This window comes from Parasteatoda tepidariorum, chromosome 2 (assembly GCF_982258835.1).
Source record: "Parasteatoda tepidariorum strain Cologne lab strain chromosome 2, Ptep-v5.0, whole genome shotgun sequence".
In the NCBI taxonomy this organism is placed as follows: domain Eukaryota; kingdom Metazoa; phylum Arthropoda; class Arachnida; order Araneae; family Theridiidae; genus Parasteatoda; species Parasteatoda tepidariorum.
In genome coordinates this window covers 542,141-565,081 of record NC_141756.1, presented here as the reverse complement: position 1 = coordinate 565,081, position 22,941 = coordinate 542,141, and the positions used below count along the sequence as shown (strand labels likewise).

Genomic DNA, 22,941 nt, shown 5'->3' with positions numbered 1-22,941 from the left:
TGTACTGAAAAATTATCAAGTAATGAAATAATTTATATTAAAAAAGGTCGTGTTTTACAAAAAACATTAGCTATAAAATTACATGATGTATGTAAAATTCCTTTAGAAGTGTGTAGTTTAGAAGAAGTTAAAATATTTGAAAAATGTTTAGACATTCAGATCAATATAGTTTGTAGAGAAAATGGTAATGAAATTATATATAATGGTGATTATAAATCAACATGTATTTTTATATATAAGAATAGAAATCATTTCGATGTCATTACATCAATGACAGGATTTTTAGGTAAGAATAATTATTGTAATTATTGTAAAGTGGGTTATAAACGTTCAAATCAACATAAATGCCCTTTAAAATGTGATAGGTGTTTTGTTGAAGAATCTAATTGTGAAGGAGAGGAAATATTTTGTAAAAAATGTAATCGGAAATTCTTAGGAGAAAATTGTTTTGATAATCATAACAAGAAAAATTCAGAAGGTTTTACTGTTTGCAAATTACTATGGAAATGTCTAAAATGTAAAAGAAATATTAATAGAAATGAAAGGAAAACAGAAGAACATATATGTGGTGAATATCGTTGTAATAATTGTTGGAAATGGGTTATGAAAGGTCATGAGTGTTTCATGAAATATGAAAACAGTAAAGGAGGTGTATGTGAAGATAATTGTGTAAAAAATAAAAGTATTAAATTAGATTGGTGTAAGAAATGTAAAACAGGAAAATACTTATTTTTTGATGTTGAAACCAAGCAAGATACAGGAATTCATGAAGTGAATCTAGTTATATGTCATGATTTTCATGGAAACGAAACAGAATTTAAAAATGAAAACGATTTTTGTGAATGGTTATTTTGCGAGGAACACGAAGGATATACAGTTATAGCTCATTATGGAAAAGGATTTGATTTTCAATTTTTAGCTAAATATTGTTTCAAAAAGCATATTAAAGTATTTACAATTTACCAAGGAAATAAACTAACATATATGAATGCTGATGGTTACTATATAAGATTTATTGATTCTATTAATTTTACAATGTGTGCACTTAAAAAATTTCCTAAAACATTTGGTTTAAATGAACTGGCCAAGGGTTATTTTCCTCATTTATTCAACAAACAAAAGAATCAAAATTATATTGGCAAATATCCAGATAAATATTACTATGGATATAATCATATGGTTGATGAAGACAGGAAAAAATTTGATAAATGGTATGATTCCATTAAACATGAAACTTTTGATTTCCAAAAGGAATTTATAAAATACTGTAGATCTGATGTAGATATTTTAAGAAAAGGTTGTTTAGAATTAAGAAGATTATTCTTAGTAACTGTGAATATAGATCCGTTTAAATATGTAACTTTAGCTGGTCTATGTATGGCCATTTACAGAGATAAATTCTTGAAAGAAAACACAATAGCTATTGATGAAATTGTCATTCAAAAAGATCAGTACAGTAAAAAATCAATAGCTTGGTTAGATTACATATCAAAAAAGGAAAATATTAATATACGCCATGCTTTGAATGGAGGAGAGAAAAAATTACAATTAGGTGAAAAATGTTATAAGGTAGATGGATTTTATAAAAATACAGTATTTCAATTTAATGGATGTTTCTGGCATGGATGTACCAAATGTTTCACTAGAACAAAAGTAAACACTGTTAATCAATTGCTCATGGAAGATTTATATAAACGAACTAAGAAGATCAATAAAAATATAATTGAAGCGGGTTATGAATTGGTAAATATCTGGGAGTGTGATTTTGATAATAATAAGGATATGAAAAATTACATGAAAAAAGAATGGAAGAGAGATTTTATAGAACCTTTAAATCCTAGAGATGCTTTTTATGGTGGAAGATGTGAACCTACCAAATTAAAATATGAAATGAAAAGTAATGAAAAAGGCAGATATATTGACGTATGTTCTTTATATCCTACTGTAAATTATTTTGATAACTATCCAGAAGGTCATCCAATCAAAATATTTAATCCTAAAAAATACGATGAAAATTGGTATGGATTAATAAAATGTAAAGTACTTCCACCTAGAAAATTATATCATCCAGTATTACCTTATAAAGCAGAAAAATTAATATTTTCATTATGTAGAACTTGTTCTGAAACAATAAAATGTAATCATTTCAAAACCACTTTAGAAAAGAAAAAATGTAAGCAGTGTTATGAGATAAGAAATTCTGAGTGTAAACACACTGATAACGAAAGATGTCTAATAGGAACGTGGACTACCGATGAGATCAGATTAGCTGTTAAAAAAGGATATAAAATATTGAATATATATGAGGTTTGGCATTTTGAAAATAAAACAAATGAATTGTTTAAAGAATATGTTAAAACGTTTTTAAAGATTAAACTAGAAACATGCGATACATGGAAAAACAATTTCAAAAATGAAGAAGAATACAGACAAATAGTTAAAGAAAAATTAGATATAGAATTAGATAAAATTGAAGAAAATCCAGGTTTGAGATTCATAGCTAAAATATGTTTAAATTCTTTATGGGGTAAGTTTGGTCAAAGAAATAACATGAAACAAACTGAATATGTGATGGAAATTGAAGATTTTTATAGAATTATTCTAAATGATACTATTAAAGATTTGAATATGAATTTTTTGAATGACGATTGTGTGGAAATGAGTTATAAAATGAAAGATATATTTGAAAAAAATAACTTCAATACTAATATATATATAGCTGCTTTTACAACTAGTTCTGCCAGAATTAGATTATATGAAATGTTAGATAAATTAGGAGATAAAGTACTTTATTATGATACAGATAGTGTAGTATATATAGACGACGGAACCAATAAAATTGAAACGGGATGCATGTTAGGAGAATGGACTGATGAATTGGGAAATGATAAATATATTACATCTTGGATAGCTGGAGCCTCTAAAGATTATGGGTATAAATTAAATGATAAATCTGTATATGGAAAAGTAAAAGGATTTAAAATGTCTTATCAGAGTGAAACCATATTAGACTTTGATAATAGGGCTAAAATAATAACAGGTGAAACAGATTATTTGGATGTAGAAATCAATCAGTTTAAAATCGAAAAAGATAGAAATATTTCAAGTATTAAAACAAATAAACGTTATACCTTTGGATACGATAAACGTAGACTTTTAGATAATTATGATACTGTACCTTTTGGCTTTTAAAAAAATGTTTCTTAATAAATGGATAAGATTACAGTCATCCTAAACATTCAGGGATTTATTTTTCCCAGTCGTAAGATTGTAAGAGAGATAGGATGGGTTCATTTAAATTTACCAATCGGTGAATATATTGGCGTATTTACACCTAATTGTGAATTGAATGATCAAGAATTGAAGATTGTACGTAAATGTACTTCAGAAGTACACGGATTAAGATTTAATAGAAATAAGAATAGTTTATGGATAAATCATCAAGATGTAAAAAATTATATAAATAACCTATATCAACTATATGGTGGTACATTTGCTTATAAAGGAGGTATTTTAGAAAAAGAGATATTAGATGAATTGAATATACCATCTATTGACATTGATGTACCTAAATGTACTAAAATTTTAGGACCTGGATGTTCGTTATACAAGTGTATGTATTACAGAAATTATATTACAAAAAATGTTTCTAAATAAATGGAAGAATTTAATGACCTCAAACGATTTCCTGAAACATACAAATTAAATGAACTCGAGATAGGTAAATATAATTTAATATCATTGAGAAAAATAAATACAAAATACGGTGACTCTATTATAGCTAGATTAGAAGTAGACAATGATGAGAAAGATTTTTATCTCTCGAAATGTCATGGTGAATTATCTGATAAAGCTATAAGAAAAATTAATAGTGGAAAATATATTTTTGATTTTAAAGGTAAAAATAAATATTACGATTATGAATTGCATGTAAAATAAAAAACGATATTTTCAATAAGGTTTTAATAAAATAAAAATTATTAATATAAAAATAAGAATTTTTAAATATACTGATATTTCATATAAAAATGTAAAATATAGGCCTATTTTAATTTTTTTAATATAAAAATAGGAAATCAATAGTAGTATATAGGGAAGGGCAAAAGTGTCCTCTAGCCCCCCCCATATACTACTGTTAAGTTCAGGTGTCGGATGACGAAAGCTACGAATAAAAATGGTACTTTGCCTGAATAGCATTTGCTACTATGCACAATGTCTTGGAAAAGTATACAATAATACCTCTCGCCTAAAATCGACAGACAGTGTATACAATTGCTTTAGACTTTGTACACATTGTTGGCAATTCTTACATTGACGTTTTCATATAAGCAAATAAAACTCACTTTCTCAACATTTTCACCATTTTTGGCACTACACTGAAATTGCTCAAGGTTCTCTTTTCTTGCGAAGTCTTCAACTGTTTCATTTGATAGTTCCACAGAATCCAAGCAATCAGATTTAGCTCCAACTGTTATCAATAAAGAAAAATAAATTATCTCCAAATATTATAAAAAAACATAAGTGTCTAATACCGTTTTCATAGTTGTTGATGCATTCTTATTGAGTAGATATCCTGACAAAAAAGAACCGAAAATATTTGGCTGTCACAAAAATAGAATAAATAAAGATTGTAATGGCATTTGACTTCTTATTCAGCGGTATTTTTGTTCTCTTTTGATTTCAAAAATATTTCATATAACAATTTCTTAAGTCAGTATTAACATTTTTTAACTATCATACTAATTTTATTAAGATACTTTGTTATGGCAGCTATTTTTATTACATTTTTATTACCTTCTTTTCTGTTGCAATATAATTTTGTTTAAAATAGAAAAATCATTTTTCTTGGGTATCATTGCAAATGTAACTTCATCCACTAACTTTCAACATAAAAATGATCAAGTTGCACGTATTTTTTAATATACATAACATTTACTTTCCTGATAAGTTCATCTTAAAAATATGTTCAGTCAACGTATGTCATTAAAATAAGGGATATAAAATAAGTATTTAGTAGTATTTAGAATTAAATTGGATGTAGTAGCAATAACAGCCGAGTTTTTTAAAACTAAATTTGTCCTAATCGAATTGGAAACTTAATATGTCGAGCTTGCATTAGTACAATAAAAAAATTCAGGATAATTTACTCGCATTTTTTTTAAAGTATAAATCTGTTTATCTTTGAAAAACAAAAATGATAACCAAGATCCTGCAGAATTAAGTATACTTAATACTAAAATTGTTTTCGTAAGTTAACGTCAAATTGTTAATGTAATTTTTATAATATCTTTAAAAAATATTAATGTGAAATTGCAATAAATATTTTCTAAGTGATAGACAAAAAACTATATTTTGAAAACCTTACCCACCTTAATTTACTTAATTTGCTTCATTTTAAATCTTACAATAAAAAATTAATAAATTATTTTTATTAATTTAAACATCCTCTATAGTTCTTAACATATGTTCAATGGTCTTGAGAAAAATTTGATTAGATCAGTTCAGTGTAGACTCAACCTCAGGGGCAGAATCATTGAAGATGCAGACAATGTGATATAAAATTATGCATTTAAATAAACAAATACCTAAAAACGTAACAGCGACTGAGTTATACTTCTTTATTAAACTCAACAACCTCGTGAGCGAATGAAAAGTTTTTAGATCCAAAACTTCATACACCAGTAGAACACCATCAGACATGCAAACATACCTAGCAAAGAAGAAAATACAAATAAATGAAAATTATTAATCAAAACTTATGCTTAAACTGGTCTCTGAAATTTTAAGAACTCGCATGAAGGTCCTCGAATCGTGTCGACTAAGACAAAAAAAAAACTATTAACAAGTTATATCAAATGCATTTAAATAACATTTTTCTTAATCATTCCATTATTGAAGATTTCAAAACGATGTTCAGTAGATAAATATAAATGCGTGATCGCTTCCAAAAATTAAAGGCACCCCGCAAAAATGAATCACATTTATTAAATTAACAGCTTTAAACAAATAAATTATTGGCTAAGTAAGCATAAAAATAGTTAATTAAAAACACTTTTAATTATTTTATGTCAAACTGACAAAATGTTAAAATTTAACTTAGATAAAATTGCATGTGGCAGCCAGGAATGAACTTAGAAACGAAAACCTGCCTAAGAAAGATTACCTTTTATGCTTATGCGGTGAGTTCATGGAGCCTTTATGAATCGATATAATTATAATAATTCCACAAAATGCCATATAACAATAACTTGATTATTACATAAAAGGGAATTAACCTGAAATTGTCGTACTCTTCAATACCCCGACATAAAGTTCTAACAATAATTGCATTTTCTTAAAAGCATTCTCAGAATATTGATCTCCATTGCAGTTTTCTGGTAAGACAAGGTTTCTCACCCAGGTGGTTAACCACTTTGATCAAATGTGTGGTATTGGTTCTCGTTACGGTTCTACCATAAAATGTACTCGCCCAGGTCATTGGGCTGCGATCTTATATTGGATACGACTCAGTTGGCGAAAATTGCAATTGATGTTGAAGGGGCGCCCTCGACAATCACTGTGCCCGATGCTTTTGTTTTGCTTTTGGAATAGTATCACTCACCAAATTTAATATGGATGCGACAGTTCATAATCTTAAAGAAGCTGATCTTCCTTAAAATTTCACTAATGTCATTACTAAAAATAATGGAAAAATAATAAAAACTCAGTCTTCGATTCGTTCATACAACGACATGCAAGCTTGGGTTGACACATTTAGCATGAATCATCGTGGATTTCCCGTAAATCTCGTCCAAATGAAGCCAGAAAACTTCTTTGAAGGTTCTTTAACTGCATTATATTCTTACTTCTCATACTCGAATAATTTGTTACTAAATTGAGCTTGTTTTATCATCTTAGAAAAGACTATGCATGCTAGCATAACAGTCACAATAAAAGGTTGCCTACTCTTAGAAAAACTGAAGACTCTCAGTCTTGTGCATATATTCATATAATCAAGCTCTCAATAAAAAAAAAATTTTTTGAGGATAAATTATTATTAATTTATTCCCTTTTTGTGATTTAATGTCAAATTCTGTATTAAATTAAATATAAAGCGCATAAAATAAAAAACTTGGCACGTATAAGACCAGAACTGAATGATAAATTACGTGCAGTATTTAAAAAGTATAATATTTTTAAGTTAACTATATTTGCTACTAACAAGTCTTGTAATTTGCTTATTATGCGATTTTTTAATAACTCTGATTCAATATATTCAGAATCTCCTACTCGCTTTACTCACCAACTTTATTTAAATAATTTTACAATAACTTTCAATCCTTAAAAATGAAACGATTATTGCAATAAATTTAAAAATGGTTCATTTAAAAGATTCCAATTTTTTTTATTGTATAGTAGAGACTGTTTCCAACTCTATATTTTTTAATTTTCATTTAATTTTCTGTTAATGTAAAATTCTTTAAATATTTTTCGACTTTGAGATTATTTAGCAACAAAGCGAAAAGTTAGTACTTATTAATGCTTCAGAATTTTTAGCAGATATTTTGTACTAATTATTCTACTTGTATATATTCATTATACCCAGGTTTATAATAATGTTTATAAAATTCATTGAACAATTGAGTATTGCTTTTTAAGAAGCAAGAGGAACTTTTTTTGTCATTTAATAATTTTAAAAAGGTAGATAAATAATTTCGTCATAAAATTTTGCATAACAAGGTAATATTATTAAAACTTTATTATTGCTTTATAATTAAAGAAGAACAATTTTAGTTTCAAACTTTTTGTAGAAAAGAAGAAAAAAAATGAATAATTTTTTTTCTTCTTTCAGTTGTTAGCGATTGGAGAATTTTTTATCTCCTAAATATATTAAGTCAATATCTTTCCATTTTAAATCAAAATTTATTTTGAGCCGAAAGAATTTACTTGAATTCTGTCATGTTTTTTGATTTTGTCAATAGTTTTACTTCAAAAACTTTTACATTTTTAATAAAACTTTCTTTTAATTTTATTTTTTAAATAATTATTAATAAAATATTACTATTAAAAGTACTGAAGTAATTGAGCATGTCCAATTTTAGTAAATTAATTGATACAGAAAAAATAGATACAGTAAATACAGAAAAAACCTTCTACAGTTTAAAAGAGTGCACAGTCAAAATTTACTTCCCTAGCGGGCTTCTACCCATCGATTTGAAATTGGAGAGGGGCTTCATGCCGTAACTGAAGATCGAACCACAGTCTTTAAAATGATAGTTCAGTGCCCTAACCACTCAGCCATGGCTGCTCAAAAATATGTAAGGTCAAAAATATATATAAAAATATAAAGCTCTGTTCTATAAACTTCAAACTGTGTATCTTAGCTAATTTATTTTTTAAATATTTAATTACGTTTGAATAATTTTTCAATTGCATTAATTTCGGGTCTAACAAAAATAAATTCATAAAAATAAATTCATGTCATTGAGTGTTTTCAGTGTCTTTCTTTCCAGTTTTTTTCACTCTTCCTTTTAGATGTTCTGTTATTTCAGTTTCAAATCATCGTCTGGTTTAATGCCAATTCCAACTCAGTGTCTTAACTATCCAATATTAAATCAATTATAAAATTTAAGAGCTTGTGGCACTCTTAAGTTTTATAATTCGCTAAAAATTCGAATTAATATTTGTTACAAATATTTCTTATAAATTTATGCTGACTATTAACTACATAATCCTTATTTTTATAATAATGTTTCACTATTTTCTGTTTTTTTTTACTTTATAGTTTAACTAAAACACTATTAATTATAAATGTTTTTCTTTAGGATGGCTCTGCAGTTACTTCTATTAATCTAAAGCAAGGAGAACTGTAGCGTTTTCACATCTGAAGAAAATTAAAGACCAGGCATCAGTTTCTGAAAGCTATTTTCAAAGTATATTTGGAGCTGTTAACTTTCATGAAGTGACTTTGGAAGATGACCAGAAGTATGAACTGTAGGAATGCTAGTATCAATCCAAAATATTGAACTGTTAGCTTCGAACAATCGCTTTTTCAGCTCTTCTCAGATGTTCCTATGGCAATAATTGGGTTCCAATGTTTTCAATATCGTCTCACTCAGCACTGATTCATCAGATTTAACTATTGAGGTATCACTAGTATTTGCGTTTAAATATTTATTCAAAGCGCTGAAAAATTTTTTTTTTACATATTTATTAATTTGTTTTTATTAGGAATCTATAAATATATATTACGTGTGATCGTTATGGAATCACCCTGCAGGCAATATGTGTAAATAAAATATATTTTTGAAATTGTGCTTTATCTATTTACTGTATTTTATTACCCTATTACCAATAGAATCAATATATTTATGACCCCCATACTACATGAAGTATTTATGGACTTTTATCTCAATAGAATATAAAAGATTTAAATAAATTTTCCATGGAGGTTATGTTCACACCTCTCATTTCAAAAATAAGTTATTCAGTAAATGTTGTTTTACAATAAAGGATTATGGCAATGAAATAGCATTTCAATCTTAAACTTTTCACAGAGTTTCATTTTAAACGTGTCATAAGATTTGGGTTAACTCCAGGTTTTCAGTCTGAACTGATAAAATAATTTTCAATACTCACATAATAACTTTCAGTTGTTTTCCTAATTTCTTTTCAATAAATTCGCATTAAATCAGATACGATTAGAGATTGTTTATATAAAATTGGATATTTTTGTAAATTCAGATTACATTTCAAGTGGATAAATATCGTTTAGAGATCTCGTAACATAAGATCTCGTAAAACTCGTAACATAAGCCATGAAAGAAAAATGCATTCATTTTTTTCCCATTAGATTAGTTATAAATGCATTTATTTTGGGGCTAGAGAATTTCCAATTACTTTAAAATTTTAAAAATATCAATTATTTCATGTTTGTAAGAAAGTTTTAATATAAAATGAAATAACATTTTTAGAATACCTATTGTTTTTGTAGTAAATAATATGTATTTGTTGACTTCTTAAAACATCTCCATAAAAAGGTTCCCATTATTGAGATTGTTATAAAGGAGAACATCTGTAAACTAAAACAGGTTATGACTTTTATTTTTTTACAATCAAAGTTCAATAGAATTAATTCTTCAAAATATTGTTCCAATAAAACATGCTAGTAAAGTGTTATTTAATTTTGGTGCCGTTTTATTGATAAAATATTTTTATTTCTTAGCAAATATTTCTAGCACATTTTTTTTAAATCTTCGCTATATTTTTAAGAAATAATTATACCTTGATTCCATTTAAAAATATAGCAAAAGCATCTTTTCTCTATTTTTTATTTGACATTCTTCCGTTTGAGTGAATATGATGTGTAAGTTACAAAGTCAGTTACAGACTCTCGAGTGAGTTGATTAGTTACTTTGACTTTTTGTACAGCAGTTAAAAAGTGAGGTACTGCGAAATATCCACCTTAGTTCGATATTTGGCTATACCGCACTTTACACCTGATGAAAAGAATGACAAAATGTAAAAATAGAATTAAATGAGTTCTGGTTTAACATATCTAAATATTTATATGAAGTCAATTAAATCTAAGTGTTATGTCAAAAGACAAAGTTTTTTAAATATAGTTATGCTTTTAATAAAACATAAATACAGTGTATTTGTATGATCCTAACAATAAAGTGTTTTTAACTCCTTACAGAAAGAAATTAATGAGTTATTCTTACAATTTATTCATCGCATACCATATATGGCAGTACTTTTACTTTCGTTACTTGTACCGCCGGTACAAGTAAAAAGTACGTACTTTTACTTGTACTTCGTTACTTTTTAAATATAGTACTTTTACTTGTACTTTCGTTACTTTTTTCGGGAAAAAGTACAAGTATTTGTAACGGAAATGTCGAATGAAATCGTTACTTTTTTCTAAAACTTGGTAAACTTTCTAAAAGAAAAAAAAAATTTAAAAAAAAAAAAAATTCTGTCAAAATGCAATTATTTTGCAAAATGAATAAAAATATTAATTTGGAAGTTATTTTCATTCATTTTCGAGTTTTATGCATTTGTTTAATACATTTTAAATAAAAAGATGTTGGATTTTGTTATTACGTTTTTTAATTTTCTTTTTGGACTCACTAATAATACATTTTTGTCTTAATACATTTTTTACTAGATACATTTTTACCTAGTACATTTTTTACTAAAATTATGTTTATGCTCGGCCTTGTCAAACAACGCCCAGTCAAATCTCTAAGAACTTCGGAACTATTTGTGGTACTGAAAACTATTATAATTACTATTTAAACTCTTGAAAACTCGAAGGTATTAATTTAGCCGCAGATACTAAAATTCGTTTACAAATTTTAATTATACCGTTTGGCAGAAATGTACGGAAAATGATTTTCTCGCATGACTTCAGCATTAGCCATTATTACAAATAAAACTATAGACAGTTCTGTTTCAACTTATACTGATGCACATTCAATCATATTTTATTAGCTCAAAGATCACAAAGCTATCTGAAACCACCCCGTGTTTGCTTTGTTTATGTTTGTGTTTTTAAAACGCGTTTATGTAGAGTAAAACAATTTTAAATCAATGGTAATTTAAATAAATAAAGATAATAAATTAAAAATTAAAATCAATAGATAAAATTTCTTTTTCGTGCATATCCATAAAAAGTTTCATATTAAAATTATACTTGATTTTAAAATTATATTATACGATTATATCATAAAATTATATTATAATATTCCTCCGAATTTAAAAATAAATTAATGTCCATAACTTTCAAAATTAAAAATAATTAAATAAATAAAACCAATTTTGCAAAACCATTGAAGAACATAAGAATATTATTCAATAAAATTTTAGGTTACTTTGAATTTTCGATTTCCTAGAAATGTACTTTTAAATCGTTACTTTTTTTGTTTAGTACTTGTACTTTTACTTGTACTTTTTACTCGTTACTTTTTAAAATAAGAACTTTTTACTGTTTACTCGTTACTTTTTTTAAAAATACTTGTACTTTTACTCGTTACTTTTTAAAAGTAACGTTGCCATATATGTCGTATACTTATAAATTAACTACCAGATGAACAGCACGAGCACACTGAATAATACAAGTTACAAAGTCTTTTCATACATTCAAGTCAAAAAAAAAAATTATTCTTGAAAAAAGTAGATAATTTCATTTAATTTCTAAAAGAAATAGAACGAATAACATATTTTCATTCATTTTTTCAATACTTTCGAAATGAATGAAATTTTATTCACGTGCAGAAGCATTTTTCATTTAATTTAATATTTTATTTTATATTATTTATCGAGGATAGTCGACGGGGAGAAAACGAATTGGGGTTTAGGTTAATATAATTTCGTTCTCTAACAGCATTTACGCGGTATCATCGCCAACCCCAACAGGAATCGCCTAGTGCCTTATCCAGCAGGGGCTTAATGCACCAACGTGCCATTTTTTCTAAAAAATAGTTTAATGAGGTCATAGACGTGCCGTCAAATAATTTTGACTTCGTGATTTTTGGGAAAATAACTATACAAAATAGTATCAACTCGAAACTATTTACTATGGGGAAAAAATACATTTTGCAATGTCTCAGTTATACGCGTAATTCAACAAGTAACATCAGTGTGACTTCTGTTGTTGCAGATTAGATGGCAAATAACTTATATTAGGTTGTAAGATGTTAATTTAAGCAGGACTGTTAATTTTTTTTGCTTGTCATTTATTGTTAGCTTGTTTTTATGGTTATTAATTGTTTTTTGGCATTAATTGTTATTTTTTTTTGCTCATAATTGTTCTTAATTTAATACTATTTTTTTGTGATTTTTAATTTAATTGTTAATATGCTTCATAGGGAACTTTGTGATCGGTGGCGTGCCCAAAATATTGTGTCGCGTGCCATTGGTTCGCCATCCCAGCAATATAGGATCTGCTTATACGCTACCAAAGCACTGTAAAATTTATTTCGTCTTGTCATCAGATTATGCTCACAGATGCTTCCTTTATAGTTGCCAATAACCTATTATGCAGCTCTATTGCGACGTAAATGAATTCCTACTACTGATCTATTACAGTTATTTTGTATCAAGTCTTCTACGAAATTCAGTCCTATAAATCCGTTTTCCATTCCTATAAATCCGATAAATGTTCTATTCTATTTGTTAATGTCTTGAGGTGGTGTACGGAATCGGGTTGGTACATTATGAAACATAACATGGCCTCATAACGGGATCATTGTCATGTTGAAAAAGAAAATCGTCACTCACTTCAAGATTACCAACACTTGCCCTGAGTTTTTCAGTGTATTAAACTGATCAGTTTTGTTCATTTTTGAACCAATTAACACCAGATAACAAACCACAGTTTTCTCCAACACTCGCCTGTTCTATGGAATGGAACTAATATTTGTCACATTAAACTACAATATAGCATATTTTCTATAATATTACGATGAAAATATATTTATAATTTTATCTTCTTAATATATAACTTCATAACCTGCGAAAACTTTATGAAATAGTTAGCATTTATAAAAATTTAATGCCGGTTTCTCTCATTTCAAATATCCGTAAAAATGTTCAACTTTCATTAAGAATCAAAATTTAAAAATAAACATGAATGTTATTAATTTCTATTAAATCATCAAAAAGAATAATCAATATATTTCTCAATATTATCATACATAGTAACTTAAGGAGCTTTTAATAATGCTAATTGTTCTAACTGTAAATTCTTTCCGAATCTTTTAAGTTTTGATGTTATGTAATGTAATTTTGAAATCATTTTAAATTATAATACTTACTTGGGCCAAATATTTGGAAATATTTTGTGATTTATCGGCTCCCAAATAAGCAAATCAATAGTTATATCTCTTATCACAAGACGTTTCTTAAAATCAAAAAGAATAATCAATATATTTCTCAATATTATCATACATAGTAACTTAAGGAGCTTTTAATAATGCTAATTGTTCTAACTGTAAATTCTTTCCGAATCTTTTAAGTTTTGATGTTATGTAATGTAATTTTGAAATCATTTTAAATTATAATACTTACTTGGGCCAAATATTTGGAAATATTTTGTGATTTATCGGCTCCCAAATAAGCAAATCAATAGTTATATCTCTTATCACAAGACGTTTCTTAAAAGATGCAGTACCAATTGGTTGCTTGAAGTCAGCTGAAAGTTAAAAAAGTTTATCTCGTTAATAATATGACTGTATTTATTCCTAAAAGCAATAAAGGAAAATAATATGTTTTTAAAATCGTATTTTGAGTGAAAAGTATGATTAAGTATTTGTACTCAAGATCTAATTTAATATTTCATAGAAAATAGAAATTTTTAATTCCTCAAAATTCAGCCACCAATATGGCTGTAGTGTGACATGTGACAACAATTCCACAATTTTATGTATATATATATATATATATATATATATATATATATATATATATATATATATATATATATATATATATATATTACCGCACAATAAGGACAGAAAGGATTTAAAAAAAAGAGAAAAACGAAGAAAATTAATAAGTTTTATTTACTGCGCCTAGGCTGCAAGTATATAGGATACTTTTAGGAAAACTATACTGGATTCAAAACTTTTCCTTGCTTGTACTAATGAGGGAACTAACAAGAAAACTGAAGTATTTAAAGGCATAATGTGGTGATTATACGGCGATCATTTCGCCGTCTGCTCATGACATGATCATTTAAGTGACTCATTCCGCCGACATGACCACTTCGCCGTCGATTAATTTCGCCAACACAATCACTTCACCAATGATTCATTTCTCACACATAAATCAATTCAATTTTGATTTATATTTTCTTCCTAATTTGATATTCAAGTTTTAGCTCGGAAAGACATTTAGAGTTTTTTTTATATATTTAATATGAATTATTTTACGGCGATCATAAAAATTATCTTGAAACTAACTTTTTTTAAAATTTGGTTATTGTTGAGATCTAGAGAGGACAATTATTAAATGTTCGAACTGTAGAGATTTTTTAAATTTGTAATGAAGTATTCATCACCTATAATTTGTACTTTATTTTTGAGTTTCTCGTATATTTTTTTTATAATATAAGCTCAAAAGTTTTTAAAGTTTCGTTTCATAAACTTCGAAAAGTTTTGATAAAACAAGATTTAAATTGAAAATAATTGTTGAAACGGCTTAGGGGTGTTGTGTTTAAACACACTTTATCTGATCTCCTGACTACAGCTCTGCTTATAGTTAGTTATTTCATCATTTTTTTCTACTTGAGTTATTTAAAACTCCGTGATTACAATTATATTTCCGTGAACCTTTTTCTATGTTTCACGAATTCTTAGAGGTTCGTAGAACACTGCCTGAAAGAAAAAAAGACATAAAATGAGTCATGCAGTTATTTTTCCCCTGTACAAATTAATTAATACCATGAATATTTACTAAAACCATTCAGAATCAATACTTGCACATTTTTAATACATTTGTTTTTGTTGCTTACATATAAACCATTGTTTTCCAAGCAAAAACATGACTGTGAGGGAGAACGTGAAAATTAAATAGCTAAATTATAAATTACGTGTGGAAATAATAATATGTCGGAGCGAATGTTTTGCACCTTTTAATCGAACAATTTGTTAAAATAATTCTTTTCAGCAAAAATATTTTTTTAAAAATTGCGTAACAAATTTTTCAAGTCAAACTTTAATTAAACATTTTTGAAATCAAATACTTAATAAAAATAAACAATGGCATATACAGTACGAAAACTTAATGAATTTAATAAAAATAAACGAAATTTAAAAAATTAATAAAAATAAGCGATGTTGTAGAACATTTGTTATGTTGGTTACATATAATAATATAAACAATTGCTTCCCCCCGAAAATATGACTGTAATGGCGAAATGTTAACTAAATAATGTGAAAATTAAATGACGAAATAATAAATTGCATGTGAATAATAATATGTAGAAGCGAATCGCTCATCACTTTTATACAGAATAATTTGTCAGAACGATTCTTTTCAACAAAAATGTTTTAAAAAAATCACATCAAATTTTCCAAGTGAAATTTTAGTTAAAGATTTTTGAATCAATTTTTAAATAAGGATATTTTATAAATCAAAAAATTTAATACAAAATAAACGACATCATATACTTTATTTCAAACTGAAGGCATCTTTCCTGTGCTAATAATTGCTTCCCCAGGTGCCAGCAAACTTTCTGAAATGTGTTATTTAATAACATACTAATGATTACCACTAAGTGCCATTGAAACGATATTGTCGGCGAATTCCGCTTCAATGAATCCTCTGCAAAACGATCGTGTCGGTGAAATGATCTGATGAGATGAACAATATGAACCAAGCTCGAGTTATACCTATACTTGGTTTAGTACCATTGGAGGTGTTAATGGAAAGTAACCAATTTAAGGCAGGAAAAGGATTGTTGTTTTGTCACATCATATGCGTTTTGAAACGACCATAGTTGTCTTATAAGCTTCTTTAAAAAGAATTACTAAAGCAACGATCGAAAAGATTCTTTTTATCGCGGTGTCTCAGAAGCGTGGATAGATACGTCAGTTATAATTGGCAAGCATACTCACATGTTATTGAAATAAACCTTTTACAAACTGCTACCTTCAATTACTTGAATTGTCTGAGTACTATCGAAATGTCAGACAATTTTGATCTAAGCTAAGATTACTGAGCTATTGTGCATTAGTATCTGCTAAATGAGTACAGCTAGCTTGGAGCTAACAAAAAAAAATACAGCGGAAGCTGTTTCGCTGGTTGACTCTCACAAAACCAGTGATTGGTAAGTAACTGTTTTTAGTTTCTTGATGATAAACGGATAGCAATGTCCTAAACCTTGTGAAGTTTTGAGGGAGGGTGAGATATATCAAGAGGATGATGGTCCACTAGTTAACAATAAATTGTGATTATTAATAATACGAAATCAGTAGTAACTCGTATTCTATACAGGGACATTTTTCCCAATAAACAGTAGGAAGAGAATGAATTTCTCAACAAAAAAAAATTAATAAATAAATAAATTTAGCCTAACTACTAAAATAAAATATCTTAATGCAAAATATTATATGTATTAAATTTTGCGTATGAATTGTATTTTAATAGTATATTTTGAAGTAAAGCAAGTTTATATCCTCCAAACATGAACCCATTGTTTCAAATGGTTGGAGTAACCAAGTCCTTCCTCTAGCCCTTCAAGACCTAATAAGAAAAGGTTGTATCTTCTTCTACAAGTTGGAGAAGCCTGAATCAGGGCATCACATTCAGTGTTTCCCAAACTTATTACTTTTGAGTAACCTTTCTAAATTTTTCGTAACTCTGTGTACCACTAATACAAAAATGAATGTGTTTTTGCTATAAAAAAGTTGCACAAAAGTTAGAAATCACAACTGACTGTTGACACCACTAATTATTAACTGTTAACTCTGCAAAAATTGGCAATAGAAAAATGCGTAATCGTAAATTTTTATGGCTAGCTTTGTTTTTAAATAAAATTTTGTGAAATTTCGTTTGTTGTAAGATATTTCGTATAAGAACGCGTACCCCTACTAAACTGTTCCCGTACCCCTGGGGATACGCGTACCACACTTTAGGAAACACTGATTTAATTGATCGGGTTTTTTCTGAACAAATCAAAACAAAGAGCTATTTAGCGTCAAACAAAAAAAAGAAACATAAAGTTTAAATTTGAAGTTATTTACGAAATAAATTCTGTAGTTTTATAAAACATTTGTATACAAATGTATCGAATTCTTCATATTTGAAGTGTATTTAATTCTTTATAAATTTATTGAAGTCTGTCTTTCCAAGTATAAAACCATTGTGGTGTTGTTAATATTTTCATCATCAAGTATTGCTTTAAGAGGATTTTTTCCCTCCTTATTTGATTTAAATATACTCTCAAGGACAACAAATAGATAAAAAATAAAATACTAGACTGTTTGCTATACTAGAAATCTACTGAACAAAGTAAGTGAAGGAGAACTACAGGAAAAGCATAATTTGTTTCTCTTTCTTTTCTTCTTTTTATTTTAATATTAATTGTAAGCAATCATTTTTCCTTTATTGGTGACAAATACATTGTAACATCAAAATTTTAAAAAAAGGTTTTGAAATGAAAGATTCCAAAACGTTTTATCATCATAACACAAGCTTGGTTTAAATGATTTAATTTCCAGTTCCGGAATGAAATTTGAACATTTTGTTTGATTACCAGTTCGGCTTCATCTTCAATTATTTTTAAAATTCCTATTTAATTTTCGGTTACTGTAAACACTTGTTTTTTTTTTCTTCAAAGTCATTATTTAATAATAATATCGTTTCTTAATATTGTTTTATAACTTCGCATTTATTATTTCAATATGAAATACACCATATATATGGTTTCAAATATCTTATTATAAAAGTAAATAAAATATATCTACTGTTTACAAAGCACTTACCGTTATGTTATATTCTACATTTATGCTTATTTATCTAACGCAGATAACATAATAATTTAGATCTGTAACTGAGATCTAACGATGCTTCATTAAGTAACACAGGAGAGATCATCAAAAAAGATCGACCAGTAATACATTTCTTAGTGACTCAAAATTTACCCTGGTATACTACCACCATTTTTATTGACTTTGTTACTATACTTCATTTTCATTTCCAAACCTTTTTCTTTGGTTATGCATGTCCTTCAAAAATGTGTCTTAAAATACTAAAATTCTATTATTTTTTCAAGTTGTAATCTCGAAATGTCACCGAAATGTATCTAAATCAAATCGTTATGTTTTTAACTTGAATGAAATGTTTATAAATCAGAGGTTTTACAAGATGTGTAACGCTCCAAATTTTTCATACTTCATTTTAACCAGCGTACACACGAATCTATGTTAACACCGTAGATGTTCGAATTGTGAGACAATCCGAAACTACGAAAACTGTTCTGGTAGCGTGAAGTGGTTGGGATGCTCTAACTTAAAAGGATGTTAGTTAGAAAGTCCGAAACAACATGTGCTTTACTAACATGTATTTTTTTTAACTATCTTTAAAAGAAGAATTGCTTTTTTTACCGCATACACCCGAATTAGTTCTAGAGGGGTAAGAAAGTTACAGGTGTAGTAAAATGAAAAATGAAAGTTAAATATACGTCTCAGAATTGAAAGTTAGATATGTACTTTGGATTATCTCGGATGTTGAGATAACATTGCACTATTCATATTAAAATCCTACGTTCTTTTTTTTTTAAAGGCAATGGGAATTTATCAATAGATTAAAAAGTGAAAACGTTTTCTTTTTCCTCTCCTTTCACTTTCATTTTTGCATTTAATAAACAGTTAGAAAAACATATTCACTTGAACTTTGAAAACTTATGACTTCAAAATTTAAAACTTATCGAACACATTCGCAATGAAACTAATTATTAAGTGAATAAAATTGAGTTCAAAAGATTTGTCTGAAGGTAAATCGTTTTGAAGAGAACATTAAAAGAAATTTCAACAAAAAGTGTGTTTCATTCCCTGCATAACAAATACATTATTGTTCCATCTAAAAATAACATTTTAAATTTAAAAGAACGTATTTTCCTACCATTGAATTTTCCCGTTTGAACAGTGTAGGCAAGACTACTTTTCCCAACGTCTGAAATATAAAATTATTATCATTTAGAACAGTATTTGTTAATTTTGCACAAATTTAAAAGCAAAAATAGGGAAAATTATTGTGGTAGTCGAGATATTAATCAAGTTGAAATCAAGCAGCATTACAATATAAAATTTTTACAAATAGAAAAAATATACTTTAACTAAATTAAAAATGTTGTTGTTCTATCGATGACATTTTGTTTCAATAATGGCTAAAATATTAAATAAATGTGCTTGTAGGAGAGAGTGGATGAAAACCGGGTATTAAAGGTGTTTTCTAGCGAATTACTCTTTACTAGTCAAGAAGAAACACCCTATTGACATTAATTCCCTGTGTAGATAATTTAGTTTTATTCTCTAATGTTTTCTGGCTTTTATGTTAGCCCTATTTACAGCCCTTATAAAAAATAATTTTAGTCCAGCTTATTATAAGTTTACTGAAGATACATACCCTATCAGGAGTTCAATAAGTAGCCCTATTCTGCTTCGTTTTGATAACCTCTGGTCGCGTTGGGCACTATTCGGTGCCCTCCCACCCTGTTGGGCCCACGGAAGCTGCAGTGCAGTGGAAGAAGAATTTAACTGCATCAAAGGCTGAACAAAGGCTTTACAGACCCCAGGACAAAATATTAATTGCGAGCCGCATTCTCAAAACGGTTACGCCTACTTCGATGGATAGTCCACATTGTACGGTTGACTTGCTATTTGTGAATGCATCATTCACCTCCTGCGCTGTTGCTTCTCAGTCTCGTCTCGAACATTCACACAACGTCTACACTCTCAACGCCTGCATACTCTCGACTGCTAATGGCAACACAGGAGCGACATCGACTGTGATGTTAATACACCTCTCACATTCAGCACTCAAAAAAAATCCGGTGACTCTCTCCCGGTCTTTCACAAGTACAGCAACTAGTGAGATCTGTTCATCGAATTATATCTCTGATAAAATTCTGGTGGGGGAGTACTGTGGCGTAACTACCACTACAAAATTACAACTACAATTCACTAGTATATAAAGCATGCTAACTTGATTCTATCGAGGTACCTTTTGACAGATGAAGGTTGGCATGGTCGATAACTCCGCCCCCACAGATACCGTCGAACTTGGCGAAATTGGCGAGACTATCAAAATTATTTCATGCACCATGAAAACAATTTATTGAGTTATATGACTAGATATTATGTTCTGCCATTAATGTATGTAAACAATACAATTATGTACCAAACAAATTAAAATAAGCTTAAAATTTTAACTACTTTATTTAACCCTTTTATTTTAATTATTTTATTAAATTTGCCCGTCTGCTGCTTCTAACAATGATTAAAAATATAAATAGCATTCTTCAAAATGAATAATTGGAACTTTATTCACATCTGCGCTGTGTCCAGTTTCCTTTCTTGCTAAGCAATGATTGACTTGAAAATTTCATGCTTAACATGCAAAATATAATAATAATAGATTGCACGGATGTGTGTTTCATTTTAAGCGATATTTCACTTTAAGCGATTTCGAGATGATGAAGTTCGACTGCAGAAAGGAAAATTTTCTTTTTTATTAATAAAAACTTTAGTAAGGACCGTGTCCCTCTTGAGTTCAAATGTAAAATAACTGCAATGGCTCGTACTTTTAAATTTCCCTTAGCGTTAACACATTCATACCATCAGTGTGATAAAAACAGACTTTTTCTAGAAAATAAATCATTTATAAAAAAGTAGTACATCTGTAACGCTTCGAGATTGATACATTACAATGGGTTAAATCTGACAATTTTGCTAAAACAGGAGTCTTAGCTACCCATATTCCCCTAATTAATAAATTTTTTATTTTATACACTATTGAACACTAACGATTCACCATAGACTAAAATGCCAATTTCTCTTCTTTTAACGGTAGATTTTTCATGAGTAAGTAAGTTTTTGATAATTATGAATTATTTTTAATTTACAGAACCATTTCTTGCAAAAAAAAAAATTTCAAACTTTTGGTTTAGTAATAGGATTTATTTCAGGCGTAAGTGGTTTCAACATTTTACCTAGTTAATTTCTTTTTTCGTCACTGCAGCCTTTCATCTATAACCATTAAAAAAACTACTTGAAATGTTGAATTTTTTTTTTTTTTTTTGAAAAAAATCTTAATGGCTTATTTTTAAAGTATTTTGAAGCAGTAAGTCAAAAATTCAAAAGATTTTGATTTAAATTTCATTATGAAACTATCATAAATGAAACTCATTTAAAGTTGCAATAGTAAGCAAAAATATAGATTATTACACTTAGATAATAAGTCACAACCTCTTATAAATTTAAGATCTTACTTAAATCTCCCAGCAATACGATTTGAAATCTTTCAGTTGTATTCTTTGAAATCGTGGACGTCTTATTATTATTTCCCATATCTATCATTGTTTTGATCTATCTAAACAAATGCACTACTCAGAGTGTCTTATCTTCAGAAATTTTATTTGTTGATATAGTGCCTGATTAAAATGTTTGTAGAGGAAGCTTATTTGTGTATTCTCAGTACGCTTACTATTACAGAGCCATCTATGATTCGAAAGCGTGAAAATTTCTCTACTTTTCTGTTGAATCTGTGGAATGGCGAGCTGACTTCTTATACATGCTTCTGTTTATGAATGATTTTTTATTTCTATGACATTTTAATGAGTAATGGAAATTAATAATGAAATTTTCTAGAATTATATAGCTATTCTGCTTTAATTTTGTGAAAGAATTTCAGCGATAAATATAAAAGCATAAAAATGTATATTCTTTTTTTAAATGAAATTTTTCAAATATTTATATATTTGTATTTAGAATTTAATAGATGCTTTATTTTTAATCGAAATAAAAAAAGGAAATGACACTTGATTTCATAGAAAATTGACTTGTTGCTACACATTAGGTAATCGAATTAATTTTTAAACAATTTTTGAGATTGATTAACTATAGTTACTTAAAAGTTTTTGCTCCTAGGCTTTGATCCATATTATCAATTTTAAGCAAAAACTGATAAAAACTTATTCTATAATACAAGGTAAGTTCTACTTACCCCGTTCTCCAGGACTGCCACTGTTATTGAGTAATAAATATCAATTTGTTCTAACTTATTTGAGGACAATCACTTTAATAACGAGATTATATAACAAACAAAAGAATAAACAATTAAGCATATAATTATCGTACGGAGCTAAAAATGCTCGTTCACACAGATCGAGATCTTAACATCAACTAACTAATGGCGCTGCAGGTGCAATAAAACAACACGCGCAGGAGAGCTATT

General features: G+C 27.8%; 1 protein-coding gene across 1 annotated transcript in view; it reads right to left on the bottom strand.

Annotated features, from left to right (window-relative positions):
* Positions 1 to 22,132, bottom strand: part of LOC107453406 (uncharacterized) — a 38,299-nt gene extending 16,167 nt beyond the window's left edge. The window contains exons 1-5 of the mRNA XM_087156751.1: positions 21,977 to 22,132; positions 19,609 to 19,659; positions 14,053 to 14,176; positions 5,586 to 5,710; positions 4,344 to 4,468 (exon numbers count right to left, since the gene is read on the bottom strand). Coding sequence (XP_087012877.1) covers positions 4,344 to 4,468; positions 5,586 to 5,710; positions 14,053 to 14,176; positions 19,609 to 19,659; positions 21,977 to 22,064 — 513 coding nt within the window. The 5' untranslated portion in view covers positions 22,065 to 22,132. The remainder of the gene's footprint in view (positions 1 to 4,343; positions 4,469 to 5,585; positions 5,711 to 14,052; positions 14,177 to 19,608; positions 19,660 to 21,976) is intronic.
* Positions 22,133 to 22,941: the final 809 nt, after the last annotated feature.